The sequence below is a fragment of the Ruditapes philippinarum genome, unplaced genomic scaffold (genome assembly GCF_026571515.1).
Source record: "Ruditapes philippinarum isolate M1 unplaced genomic scaffold, ASM2657151v2 ctg79_1_1_1_1, whole genome shotgun sequence".
Classification (NCBI taxonomy): Eukaryota; Metazoa; Mollusca; class Bivalvia; order Venerida; family Veneridae; genus Ruditapes; species Ruditapes philippinarum.
This window is the reverse complement of record NW_026864538.1, coordinates 386073-401834: the sequence shown is the minus strand read 5'-3', so window position 1 is coordinate 401834 and position 15762 is coordinate 386073. Positions and strand designations below refer to the sequence as shown.

The 15762-nt window shown below is 32.5% G+C and overlaps 1 protein-coding gene across 1 annotated transcript in view; it reads right to left on the bottom strand.

Annotated features, from left to right (window-relative positions):
* LOC132725995 (uncharacterized) overlaps nt 1-14886 on the bottom strand; it is a 36031-nt gene extending 21145 nt beyond the window's left edge. The window contains exons 1-5 of the mRNA XM_060711225.1: nt 13879-14886; nt 10350-10978; nt 2982-3116; nt 1918-2102; nt 111-286 (exon numbers count right to left, since the gene is read on the bottom strand). Coding sequence (XP_060567208.1) covers nt 111-286; nt 1918-2102; nt 2982-3116; nt 10350-10978; nt 13879-13994 — 1241 coding nt within the window. The 5' untranslated portion in view covers nt 13995-14886. The remainder of the gene's footprint in view (nt 1-110; nt 287-1917; nt 2103-2981; nt 3117-10349; nt 10979-13878) is intronic.
* Nucleotides 14887-15762: the final 876 nt, after the last annotated feature.

The window sequence follows — 15762 nt, the reverse complement described above, 5'->3', positions numbered from 1 at the left end:
AAAGTCAACAGCTTTCTTCAATGACATTAATCTAGGGATTAAGGACAAAATTGCAGAGAATAATGAATAATAAATCCTTGTCAAATATTTTAATTTGATTTATGTGTTACCTTGGTAAATCATCCAGCCAGCCTATTGTATAAATGTCCTCTTCTATAGGTCTCTCCTTCAACACATTATGGCGGAGATTTAATATCTCAAGTTCATCATTTATAAAGACTGTTTCTGGCAGAAACTCCAGGTGACAGTTTGATAAGTCTGCTTTGGTAGGTAACTTGGCTGTAGCCTGTAACAAACAGAATAACTTGTTAAGCTTATTTGGTCAATATTATATTTTTACTCCTTTGGACCATGGCAACATTATGTGTTAAGGTCAGAAAACATGCTGAGGAGTTATTCCAGGAAGTTGCTAAATTCAAACTGTCTAAAATAATTCCCTTAACATATACTTGTGTAATTAGTAGATTTATTTTACACCTTATAAAATATAACCAATGAACTTTCAGCATTTGAACCATGTGATGGACCAATAGAAATCATTATCGGATCAGTTCTTATCAATATAGCCTTGTATACAACATTCATATCAAAGGCATATCACACATCACATAGACTTGTTTTCATTTTTAGAGTCCAAAATATCTTTATCAAATGCATATTGTACTTCATCTAGCCACATTTTCATTTACCAAGGTGAAAAATTTAAATAAATTCCTGACTGTATTTGAAGTAACAAAGTTCGGTCAAAATGTCAAAATATGTGAAATAAAGAGATCATTAAACGTTGTTGAGAACAACCCTGATTCTATTGGACTTAAATACAGCCAGACTTGGCTAGTGCCTTGTCCATTAAAGATTTGACAGCTGTGTACTCGGCCAATAGAATTCAGTATTGAACTCAACAATGCATAATAATCTCATAGTATACAGTAAGATCTGGGGCAAAATAGTAAAGGTGTCTACGTCTTAACAGAAAGATCACTAGCTGAATAATGGGCTCTGAAGACATTGTGTTCTGTAGACCATAAGTTCCAAATATTTTCGCAAGATAGATAATTCAGTCAATGACTATAGTAGAGTTATTAGAGAAATAAAGAGGTAAAAGAGAAATTATAATTATGATCTAATATACGAAAGCAAAGTTTCAAAAAAATAATATATACTATATATCATATTTCGTGGTTAAGTAACACTAGCAAACATTTACCAAATAATTACACAACCCCATTATTCTATCAAAAGTTGAGCTAGAACATAACTTCCTTGACTACAGTCTGTTTAACTGAAACCGTCCAAATGTTCTTTATGTTTACAAATATTTTTCACAAAGAAATCGTTGCAAAAATGAAATGACATAAATAATATATCAAAGATATGACATAACATGTTAAACAGTTGTTAAGTTCAGTTAGAGCATTTCATTACATCTATACAATGAATGCCTCAAATTTCAAATAAATAGTGCATTTTTACTGCGCTTGTGAGACATTTTGAAAAATAGCTTTGTCAAGTTCAAATATTGACTATTTCTTAAAAGGAAATCTTTTACTTTTAGTATCAATAAACAAGAAGGAAAACATCATTTCCTTATTTCACATTTTAAGAATCATTGAATTGTGTAATCTATTTAATTAACGTTCTGATGAAATTTAAAGGTTAAGTCTTAATAAAAAGGAGTTATTGGTTGTGACTTACATTTCACACTTGGGCATGGCTAAGTTTTGTCTGGATAGTGTGGAGAAACAATTTATAAAGGGTAATGCCTTAGGTGTACTTTCTGTTTAAAGATACACATAGGGTATGAACTTGTTTAACTGCTTTTGTATAAAACCCCGACACTGCACTTGTTTCCAGTGATGTTTTATCATAAACATTAAAATGATATAAAATAACAGTAATGTTGCCATGGAAACTAACCTTCTTTGTTTTCCTCAGCCACTTGCTGTAGTCCTTCTCATCAGTGAAAGACAAATACACTGACCTTTCACCTTGAAGTGTTGAGGTCAACTTAAGGACATGGCCATGACCTTTGACATGCTGTACCTCCTCTACAGTGCCTTTTGCTAACTGAACAATAGTTGGGGTACCTGACTTGGTCTTGTCTGAAAACAATTAGTAATAAATATAATTGTATATAAGTAATAAGAGTTTTGTTGTCAAAACTAAAAAATAAAGACAGGAGCACAGTGTCAGTCTCTTCAAATGTTTTAACAACTAATGTTGACAGTGTTTATTTGTTTTGTTTCATATTAAGCCTTTTCCCAACAGTATTTCAGTCATATAGGCAGGCAGTTTCCTAACCATCGTTACTAGACTTACCTTCCTCCGCGCTAAACTACCAAAGCATCTCCCGGGGATCGAACCCACGCCAGAGAGGTAACTGGATTAGAAGTCATCGACTCTAACCCCTCGACCACGGAGGCAGTTTGACAGTGTTTAAATTAATCATGTTTTTGTTTTGCATGTCTCAAGATGAGCCAAAATATTTCAAGAAAATCAAACCTGAGGAAAATGTGAATAGTAAAAACATTAATATTTCAAGTAAAAATGTGCCATTAATGACTGATTTTTGCACTATTTATCACCATATTTCTAGTGCATGACTAATACAGTAAGGGCTATTTTTGCATATGTTGACATCTTTTTGGTAATTTATGTAGATTACACATGTCTTTTGCAATGTATAAAAAACTTTCTTTGTTCACTTCACAATATTTTCCTTTTAAATAAGTTTTCATGAACATTATCATGAATCTGGAGTCATGCTGCTTTAGTAAACAATATTTTTTTTTTTAAACAATATCTCTGTCAATGATTTTGGAAAGTTAAACACTTTAGAGCACTAAATGTATTCCATTGCTTTCATGGGGGAAAGGACCTAAATGATTGTTGAAATAAATTTCAGTCTACACTAAGAGACCATGGCATTCAAATTATTTACCAGAAGAAAGAGTAACTGACAGGCAGTGTGTATAACTCACCTCTGTAGATTAGAAGCCTGGTTCCCGTTATAATACAAAGTCTCCTAACCCACTGGTATATTAACTTTCCCTTCCTTACATAGGCAAATGTTGTTAACTGGTTCCGTGAGTATGTACTGTCTGATACTGGCTTCCCTAAAATTTAACAACACCTAATTTATTGCAATTCCTATATTATGAACAAAACATGTGTTGAAACTTAATAATTGTAAAGCTTAGAATCGTGACAAAAATTATGCTCGTTTCTAAGATTCTGCTTCTCAGTGATTAATAGGATTGAAATGAAATTTGATTGAAACTTGTCTATGATATTGAGACACCTATGAAACATATTCATTATTTATCCATCCTACAACATGGAACAATACACTTATAATTGCTGAGACCCTGTCTATCCCCATACTGCCTGAGGTCGGTGTAGTGGTTTTGTTTCGAAATGGCCTTTATCAAGGGTTTGGTTTAAACATAATTGCAAAACAAGTTCTTGCAACTAAATATATTAATCACTTTTGAGTCCGCTTCCAGTGGAACCAGTCAGTACTGGTGTCATATGAAGAAACATCGTTATGACCCAATTAGGGCTCGAACCCTAGATCTCAAGGCCACCAGAGCTTTGAAAATCCAGAAGATGTTGAAGTAGGGAATGGTGCATTGCATGATGTATAGGGAACTTATAAATATCACACACATTAAAGTGTAATTATTATGCCATATTGCTGCATGTTTACATCAATGTAATATACATTGTATAACCAAATTTGAAATAATTCAACCATGAAGTGCATCATATTTAATATATGTCTTTATTGATGTTACTGCAGACAGGACAAAAAAGTTAATGTAATTGAGTAAACCTGGCTAGTGTTGCTGACTAACTTATCTTATATTATTTTAAATATCGGTTCTAATTTGACTTGCAAAAAAAACATTGAGTGTGTGGCCTTCAAAACTAATGGATAGCTATTTACATGTATACATGTATATATTTCTATGACCAGAAACAATTTTTTTTTTATTTCTCAAAAGCTTTTTCTTAATGGTGGACTATTATATTAATTTCCAAAATATTACTCATTCAGGCCAATCACCTGATCCATCTTTAAAAATGCTTGGCAACAATTACAGTGACTTAGTACTTTGTATAGAAGTCAAACTACTACTTTGTTTACAGTTTGCTTCTTTACGTTAATGACAAATAGTTTCACATTTAGCTGTATTTTTCTCAGGTAACAAGCAACTTACATGCTCTAAAACCATTATTCAAACATTACCAATCTCATGGTTTTGAAAGGAGACAAAACGTGCCTTTAAATATATCAAAGTTGTTTATTTAAAATGCATTTCAACATGTAACACAAAGAACCATTTTTTTTAAATCTAAACAAAGGATATAACATGGTTTCGGTTGACCTGTATTGTAAACCCAATAATATTAAAATGTTACCTTGGTAACAAGCAGGTTACAATGAAGTTGGGCAATACAAGATGAGTTAGTAACATTGTATATAATTTAAAACAGAGTATAAAATACACCTTTCAACCTTTTAAAAAATGTTGTTTTTAATTACAAATTTAATACAGTAAAAACCCTCAATTAAGACCACCATCGGGACTGGACCAAAGTGGTCTTAATTGTGGGGTGGTCTTAATTGTGGATATTCTTATCATTGCTTACACACGATATGATATGGCCTATTTTAGTCATTTTGTATGAACAAACAATATGTATCATAACCTGCAAATACAATATAAAAGTATATATTTTATAATGTTACATCTGATGGGAAGAAAACATATTTCTGAAGAAATTTAATATCAAATTTTCTTTTGTTCTGATTTCAATAATAATTATTGTATGAGGTACATAATTCACATATCATATCAGACTTTATTTCTTCACAAAACAAATTTGCATAAAGCAACATTAAACCACTCTGAAATTAACTTTCTCACCTTTTTTCATTAAATATCCCATAAATAACAGTTTTTTACACCTTGTGTAATCAAGCAGAATATAACAACATAACAACACATTTAAGATCTAGGAAGGTGTTGATTTTAATATCAGTGGTCTCAATAGTGAGGTCAAATAAAGAACAAAATAATGAACACTGAATTTGGTGGTCTTAAATGTGGATAAGTGAGGTGGTCTTAATTCTGGATCATGTAACCATTGACATAAAGAACAGAAAATTCCGTTCTTTTAAAAACTGGTCTTAAAAGCGGGGTGGTCTTAAATCCGAGGTGGTCTTTAGTAGGGATTCTACTGTACATGATTTTATTTGATAACCTGTCAGAATGGGGGTGGGGTGTATATGACAGTGTTTTGAATTACCCAGTTATCAGTGAACCAATCTGGCTATGGAATGCAACAAACCACAACAAGACACAAAACAATTTCACAAGTTTGTAACTTAGGTAGATTTTTATCTGGTAATAAGTTTTGAATTATAGATCCTAGATGTATCAGGTTTTAAAGACATAAACTACCCAACAGCTAAACACTGATTAAATCAAAATACTACAGAATGCATTTTCCTAGTCAATGTATGAACAGTCTGATTTTTTTTCAACATACTATATCTTTATGATATATTAATAATTAAGTAAGTCAAAAACCATGATAAAATTAATGGAATATTTGAAACATGTTTACATGCCAGAGTATAATAATCATATTTCATAATGTTGCTGATCCTGTTAAAAATCTGGAAAAAAGGGTGATATCCCTCGGAAGCATCAACCACAACAAAATAACATAAAAAGCACAAAATAACACAAAAATATGAATTTCAATTTATTTCTGATTTATTTCTTAATTATTTTTGCTTATCTTTCTGTTGACCCTGGTGTACGAAATTCAAATTTCATTGTTTTAAAGCTTTAGGACCTCAGTGGAGTTCCTTTAAATTACAGCCAAGCAATTTAATCATTGGCCCCTTTCTGAAACTGACGAGTATTATAAGGGTATTGATGTCTGCATGTGTTACAAAATACAAAGACATTGATGTGATGCAGATAGATCATTACAGTGACAGACAGGAGTGTTCATCAAAAGTGTAGGTGTATAATGTTATGCACTTGAGGTAACTGTTGCGCATATAATGTCTTATATGACAGGAAATTTAAATAAGTTTGAAGGAAAGGAAAAATAGCTATTAAGTTACAGGATCAGTACTGAATAACTTTTCAAGTAAATTCAGTAATTTTGTAGACAAAATGGTCCTTTTAACAGGCAGCACTGTTTTTCGTGTTTACATGTTTGGAGGTGTTGGTGTTGGTAGTTTTCACTACAGATGATCATGACCGCAGTAAGCCACATTGAATTTACCAGAGCACAGTTCAGCCATCGCATCATTCCTGGGCAGGCTGTCAAGCAGTTTACCAGTACTAGTTGCCTTCACTTGCGCAAGGAACTGAAACTTCTGTACATACCAGAGCAGAGGTAAAATGTACAAATGACCGTAGAAAATATTTCATGATCAATCACAACAAAAGTGAAGAGCGTCGTCCGGGAATCGAACCCAAGTTGTCAGATTCACAGTCCAATGCTCTACCTATTGAGCTGACCGGATGGCTTTTACATGATTGGAACTAAAATTATTGACTTATATTAAAAAATGTTGACATGGTCTTTAACACAGGTTTGACTATAATTGTAACTTGAATATTATTATAGTTTCTCAATATTTTTCTGCACAAAAGGTAGAAATTGTACCAATAAATGTAAAACATTCATTAAGAAGTTTTCATAATAAAACAGGGCTTACATTAATTTACAACATGAGTATTTATTGAAAGAATTTCAAACTCAAGTGATTATAGCTAATCACACAAATCAAGAATAAAATGAGAAAAATACCTTAACAGCAAGGTCATTATATGATATTAAAAAAATTATCAAGGTTCCCACAAAAAATCAAAACAATATTTCATAACCATGTGAGGTTTCGAGCTGGGATATAATTAAATCAGCCATTTTAATCTTTTAGTCCAATGAACCATTACCATTTTTTTTTATTTTCAGTAATAATGAAAGTGAGTAAACATTGTGATTAAAAACATATTTTCATTTATCATTTATCACATTATATATCAATAAACGTAAATCCTTTCTAATGTTTTTTTTTCAAAATCAAAGACCATCAGGATCAATGAACTGTCTAAAGTTGATATTTTCTATATCCCACTGTAATAGTTTGATGCTATCTTTACAAATCATTAGCGAACTGATTACAAAAATATCAAAAACATTATATCCCACTCCAGGACTGTTTTTAAAGATTTCTCTTAGTTCCTACTTTTCAAATGATTTTGCTGAAATAATGATTGCTTTCAATTGCCACTTAAAGGGACTCAACTAACTTGGCTTATGGGACGGAACTAGAAATATTTTTTGAAGATAAATGTTCCAACTGAAGAAGGTCTAAACCAATAACTTCTATAAATGAATTTATCTGTAAAGCAGGACTCCCAACTATTGTCAGTACTTAAAAGTGAACTGACAGCAGGTCTACTCTTTGACATTTGATAATACTCCTATCACACCGACATGGTGTTCTTACAGTGACCTAAACCAGCATTAGTAGTCATACTAGGAACGCCAATGAAAATAGTATATTGTAGCTAGCTGTCGCAATGTACGGACATAATCCCCTTCAGACAAAATCCCCTTCGCATACCCGGACAAAATCCCCTCCATGGGTGGACATAATCCCCTTTGCATTTTGCTTTGTGTATATTTCCAGTATGTTTATGGTACTTGTACTTTGTTAACAGGGCATTATTGTGATGTTCCTATATTAAACTACTTGTGACCTAGGGCCTTCAGTGTGTTCTAAATGTGTGTATTACCACTTTATAGCACAGTTCTACAGTGACTTAGACAAGAACATCCATGAAATGCCGTAGTGGTATTAAGAACAACCTGGTTGCACTGCAAACACATTGGGGTCACCTGATAGAGACACCAAATACATGTTAAACAACATAATTATGTGTGTTTATATTGTGACTATGCTGCATCTGAGTGTCTATAGGGTTTCTGCCATAACCATTGGGTCATTAGGGCGTTCTAGTCAAGGACGATCTGAGAACAACAGTCTGTCCTCTGTGTTTATTTCTACACATTCAAATAATGTTGTTGTACAGTAGCCCTGCATCCTGAGACATTGATGGGGTCCTGCATGGTGACCTAAGTCATTCCCAACTTGACACTATGACCTCAATTGTGTTTCCAATGCATCATAGGTCACCGTGGGAATACAGTAAGGTTCCAAGTCAAGTGTGACAGTATTGAAGTATTGAGTATTATAGGTCAATATAAAGTGGTATCATTACACCAAAATTCATGACAAAGTTATGTGCTCATTTTTGTCTGTAAATTGGTATATTAAATGCCATATATAATTTCCAACCAATATCTCGAAGAAACCTCAGTAAAACTATGGTGGTACAAAATAATTTCATCCAAAAGTCTGGCATTATTTGGTGTAAATTTATAAATGGTTAATGTACTGCTGCAAACAAAAGCAGGTTTCTTCAAGACTTATAGATTAGATGAGCATTACTGGCTTTAAAGCAACGCCTTCAGTGAAGTGGAATAATAATATCTGTCATATGTTGCGGTTCGGACCGGAATATCCGTCCCGAGGGGACCCGCCCATGGGCGGGTTCCCGAGGGACGGATATTCCGGTCCGATCCGCAAACATATGTCAAGATATTTTTTCTTGCATATTCTGACATATAATTTCATATTTGAAATGTTTTACCTCAATATCATATATGTTCATGGAAATTGAAGTCATTTCATCCATAACTATTTTCTTACAATAGCGTATGAACTTACAACTTAAATAACAACGGCGAAATGACGTCATCCTAAGACATATTTCCCTTCTAAAACGACGTCATTTTAACGCGGTTCATTCATATAGTGCGCTAAAATGACGTTGTTGTTTGGCACGCAACTCATCTGGCACCCCCCACGCCAGATGAAATTTCCGGCATGGGTAAAACTCACGGAAACGCCAGTCTGCTATGCAAGAAAAATAAACTTTAAGGGTAAAACTGGAATAATTTTAGCGAATCCATGACAGAATTTACAAGTGAAGTTAGTTTCAGAAAAAAGTCACTGAAGGGCTCTCCAGGGTGCAAAAAGCTTCCTACATATATCTATCTCTATACACTTAAGCTAAAACACCCTCGAACCAAAGTGAGGAAGATAAAATCATAGGATTTTAGAGGGGCATAATATAATTTAGTTTTAAAAAAATGGGTGACTGTCGTAACCAGATGTTACCATGAAATATTCTACAATATTAACAAATTTAACTATCTGATTTACAACTAAATTCTTTCTTTTGTAAATTGAAATTTGTTTTTGCAAAGTTTTGAATGGTGAGAGAGACAACCAATGCTGTTGAGTGGTGTAAAGGTGTACCTATCTATAGATGTAAACTTTTTATAAAATGTAATTTTATACTTCAAAACTTAAATATTGTATTTCATTTAAAAAAACGGCAGGGTACTTGATTGATGGTATTTAATGGTATTTATTCTGTTTAGTTGTATATACATTTATTTCTGCTTTTTTTTCACCTTTGAAAACAAGAAAATTAAAAGAAAATGATTAAAAAGATTTTTTTTTTTTCTCAAGCTGCTGTGTTGGCCATGGATTTGCTTAAAGAAACTGTTGTCTATGGTTACAGAAAAAAATTAGAAAAGTCTGTCTGAATTTATTTGTACATTACATAAATCACAGATTAAGCAACTGTCATTTATAACAATGTCCCCACACCCCCTTTCCCACATACTCACACATTCTCCTTGACTTTCACTCTCAGATTTTCCTAGAAGAGTTCTAAAGCCTTGTGGTACAGAATGAGGAGTGACTGAGTCCAAGAGACTGAGATGGAAAATTCCTTAGTTAAAGCCTTGGCACTACAATTGACTTACTCCGGAATTAAGAATATTTTGGGTTTTTCCCAGCTAATTTGAGTGGGGGGTACAAACAACCTTTTGCAGTTACTGCTTCGAAAAGTAACACATTGTGACTGACGCTATAATAACTGTAAAAGTTTGTTTCTACTGGGGCATTAGCTTGGAGAAAACCAGTATTTGCAGAGTTTGAGGTAACATCCATTTGGACAATATCCCTAGCCATATTGGTGCTGAAAGAAAACCATCAAGTTGACCCGGCAGTGTAGGAACAGACATAAAGCTTGACTCGTTTCCCCTGCTGCAATGGTTATGTGCAGTACTGTAAATTAAGTATTTTTACTCCAGAATTGATCATGAAATGTATTTACTGTCTTATCTGTTTAGTCTCAAACCAAGCATATTTATATATATAATATATCACATACCTGCATAGAACTTGACTAGATATGCCAGATCTTCCATAGCACCGATCTCCTGAATTTTCCGTGGGTCTGTATATCCGATATTCTGTAAGTACTCATTCTGTATTGCTAACGGACTATCAAACGGATCCAGTCTACGAATTATATCTCCATTAAACTGTACATGTAACGAGTTCGGTGGCATTCCACACTGAATACACAATTTCTGAGCAGTCGTAGTCAACGTACACGGAAACATATGCGGGTTTCTATCCGTGTCTGATTTATACACATGAACAAATCCATTACTTGTGTCTCCTTGTATCCATTCTTGAACATCCACTTTAGTGTTACGATTTATTGGTGACTGAATATGAACACCATCATACTTATCCTCTTCTTTGTATAAATCCACGATAGAATCTGATAAATCCCACGTATCATCGTCATTTGCTTTACTAAATGAAATTGTGTGTGGGCTCGATATTTCCGGCTGTATAAAGTCACGAACACTCCACCAAGCATCAGTTCCTTGGTTCATACGTGACTTTGCTGTGCCGTGACTGATGTGAGAGCTACCGTGACTGTATGCACTATGTTGACCCACAGTCTCGCTGCTCGACCCCGCAGGCATCTCTATCTCCACGCTTGTCCTGAAAATATACAAAAATAACACAAATGATACCAAATACGTAATATATCTCGCATGTTGTCTGTCTCATTGTACTCTGACCTGAAATATTGTGCTATCTTATGTTACCCAGAGGAAGACCCAAATAAAAAAATATCTCAGAATCTGCTCAAGACATCAACTTATTTTTTTTCTGGTTACAATTGTTTATATCGTGAATTCAAGCACTTTTTATCTCAACTATCTCAACTAGTCTTCTAATGTATTATGCCAAACATATTCTTTTTTACCCTTTCAAATGTCAAATTAACCTTTGGCTGAAAGCGAAAGCTTTTTTCTCATGCCATTATATTCTTTGCACCTGGATCAAAACCACAAGCTTTAGAAAAAGATGCTATGGATTTTTATTTTGAATATTTTATGAAAATTCATTGAACCCGGAGAGTATTGGCAAACAGACTGTCAGACAGAAAGTCTTTTTGTATCCTATATAAAGAAATAATTGACAAATAATGCTTGCAAACCTCTTAATACATTGAATAATATTATCCTGTGCATTTTTTTCTCCACTTAAAAGGTTTATATTGACATATTAAAAATTTATGCATTTTTATACAATATAAATGGACAATGGTGAAGACAGGATTATAGTTTTGTCTACAAAATTATATTATCTTTTATTTCTGTTCAACTGAATAAACCTTCCAAGTGTTCAATGTAAAAAGTTCACTTGCTTGTTAACTGTTTATAAATATTGTACCGAAAAGTAATAATAACTCAAGTACAATTGTATATTTCCCTGTAATATCATTTAAATATGGTTGATATTGTAAAACTTAAATTAATGAAAAGAAATCATATCTTGCATTCATATAAGTTTGTCCTAATTAAAAACATTTTTTATAGGAATGGGAAAAAAAATTAGTGCTTCACCAAGTTCATTCACTATTGTCGGGACATAGTTACGTCTGATTTCAGTGACTGTATTTTCAACTCTAATTTCAAATGAAAGTGACGTCAACGTCACATCGCGGTAAAATGCTATTAGCCGTAAAAGTCTATAATATGTCTAACAATAATAAAAAAAATGCGTAATATCCAACATGGGATACTTAAATTTACTTATTAACACTAGCACTGGTTAGTACAGAAATTTAGCTCAAGAGACTCACTGGCTCAAAACTAAATTCATCGCAACTTAGCTTGAACAAATAAGTTATATATATAATTAATAACTAAACCTTTGATTAGTCATGGAAATTATTTACATTTTTGCCGGCTCGCCACGGCGAGCCGGTATTACGGTAGGATTTTACTGAGAAACAACCTAAAACTCCGAAGCTATCCAAAAATTTAATCGAAGCTTGGCTTCCAGCTTTCTACAAAATTTATCTATCAGGGCTAGGATCCAAAATTATTTAGCCAATCAAATTTAATCTTACATAGCGTCAAAAAACCTTCAATTTTCACGCCATTTTTAAAAATCAGCAAGTATTGTTTTGAGCGCAAAGATATAATGATGATTAAAATGTTTGTCTTTATGAATTCTTTTCAATAAATCATATTTACACTGACTTCTGATTTAGCGATTTCACCTGTTTTCTCTGTAGTAAGTTTTCGTTTGGTTAATTAACATAAGTGTACATCTGGTTCTGTGCATTTTTTATTTTTCCTTTTTTCCGGTCATTTTATCCTTTCCGGTATTTAGTGTATGTATTTACTGGCCGGGATCCGGAACGCCCGGGATCCGGGATCGTATAAGATATGGAGGAAAAACCTAATGAACTATATTTGTGTTGATTGTTGTCGTAATGAAAGGCCATAAAACGTTAATTTTTTTTATTGTATATAATGAATGTTAAATTAATTTAACTTAGAATATAGATATATTTAGAGCTATTTATTAACAAACTTAAAATGCGGAAATCACAATACTTATAATTATATGCCTAATTAAATGGAAAAATCAAAGACTATTTTCTTGAATTGGTCAAATCCCGGGATCCCTGTATGTTTTAAAACGATCCCAGCTTTTCTGAAAACTATATACTTGAACTGGCCAATCCGTGAGATCTATTTACATTTTAATACGATCCCGGCTTTTCTGAAAACTATATTCTCTAACTGGTCAATTCCCGGGATCCCTATATGTTTTTTAAAATAGGATCCCGGCTTATCTGAAAAACATCTTCTTAGCCTGGTCAATTTCTGGGATCCCTATATTTTTTAATAGGATCCCGGCTTTTCTGGCTGAATTGATTGACAACTTGTGTTTACTTTAGGACTTGTGCCTCTCATTCCAATACTAAATAACATACATGTATTACAACTTAATTTTGTATAAAGAGACATCTTTATGAAATCTACCTATCTAACATTTTGTGGTCAAGGTCAACAGGCCATATAGTAAATGTGCATAGACATAGGTTCTTCATTCAATCTGTTTACATGCACCTTCATATATACTCATACTCATCTTGGTTAAACTGAGAGAACTTTATGTGTCACTTTCAGTCAATGAGTTTAAGATTTTGAATTTACTGGCCCGAATTCCAGTTTTGAATTTATTCTACTAAATAATTAACAAAATTTTCTTAAACTTACACTGGCCTGAACTTATATACACTGGCCATCGGGCACCGGGCCAGTGTTGACTTCACTTTTATTTTGATGTTCGCTGAAGTCTCTTCAGCTAACAGAACTGTCATTTTTACATTTAAACACACCCCTTGAAAAAAATTACGAAGCGAGTCGCTACTAGCTTTTTTAAAAGCTAACCTTGTATTATGTTACAGTAAGAACTAGTTACATTGTAGCTATGAATTGATCAAACAGTCAAGTAGCTTAACAGGTAATTATCCTGCCATATTACAATATTAAATGAATAAATCATTGTACTTCAATGTAATATAAACAACTTACTCCTTGAAACTAGGAAGCATGGACATTTTGAAGACCATGTTACTTCTACGGGGAACAACTAACCCCTCCCTGTCATAGGGTACTCCTGTTTCCATAGTAACAGAAGAATCTTTCATGTTTTATATGTATATATCCCTATCTAAAACCATCCATATACACTTTAACTACCACATATGAATGAACACCATTCTTAGGCAAAATTTGTTCCTTTGTCAATTGCATAACACTTCCGTGAGGAATTAATTAATCAAATTTTGTGAATAAATCACCTGTCCATTTGTTCAGGAATAGTATAACTGTTAATATTATTCACAAAATAAAATTTCATTGTCGGCTGTCAAGATCGTTTGCATACCTACATTTGATGTAATGATCACAGAAATATCTCTCATATTTTAGATGTTTACTATTATAATTATAGCAAACATAAAATTGAACCGAGACGGCAGCCCACATCCAGAAACTAACTAAGTCAACAAATTAAACAACCTGTGGTCAGGAGAACTTAAGGCTGCCCACACAGAAAAATGAAAACTTGAATCATCAAACTTGAAAACCACACTTTATGAGTAACCATGACTGACAAAAGTCTTAAAAACACATCAATTAATTTACTTTCACTTCCAGTTTATAAATTAAACCACTATTTACAGTTTTACATTTTGATCTGCTGTTAAATTTTTGTAATTTTTAGATAAATGAAACCAGTCCACCGCAAATAAGTACCAGTCTGTTTATAGACATAACACTTTAATATAACACTATATCATCATATTTCACAATGAACTTATTGTTAAACTGTTAAAAATCCACACAATAAAAAGAACTATTTTTCCAACATCCGAACTCATTAATACCCCACATATAACACTTTTCAGTTATCACTTCAATCTAGACAAAACTGTCACAAATTTTCATTACTTCAATATTTCACAAAAAATATTTTAATACCAAAATATTTTTTCCCCCTATTTTAAGAATGTAAACAAGTAATTCACCCATATAAACATTAGTAAATTTGAAGAGTCAGTGACGTGTGTCAAAGAGCGATGGATACCCAAAAAGTAACCGAGGGGTATAATATTTGTGTAAAAAATAAATTAGAAAAGTAGCAAAATTAACAAAAATCCATCAATCAAATATTTACCAAGGGTGCTAAGATTCGTTGTTTGACTCGTAGATTAAAAATATTTTCATTAGATTACGATGTTTTTTAAAGTCACGATCATTTTTCTTCAAGGCAATGAGCAAATTGTCATTTGAGGGTACAAAATGTAAATCATTGTGTATTAAAGTTGTTTCATCAAAATTTTTCAACTTCTTAAATAGATTTCTCAACTTCAATTAAATGTTTTGATTGTACAAATTGAATTCTAGACCTAACACACTTAAATAACTTTTTAGGAGTTGTCAATAAGAAAATTAAACTAATAACATTAAAAAATTCCTAATAAAATTTAACGAGATGAATCAAACAAGAAATGACCTTATTTGAAATGATTATCTTGTATATTGGAATGTCAGGTGAATAAAAGGATTTAAGTTAAATTTAACAATTTAAATTGAAGGTAAAAATTCTTACTGTATATGACACCTATGACAGGAAATTTGTAGACTTTTCTGAATCTTGGGTGTTCTTTAATGAGCTATTAACATGTTTTTATAACTTTTATTTAAAATTATAAACAAATGCAGACAATTCTATAATTATACAGGTATTTAACTCGCATAGCTCTTAGAAAGCAGAATTAACATTATCTTGTATGCTATTAGATGCATTCAATTTAGTTTAAAATGTCTAAAAAATATTGATGAGCAATTAAGGATTTAAAATGTTCGCATTTTAACAAATCTTTCCATATTTATCACAAACAAAGTGACTTT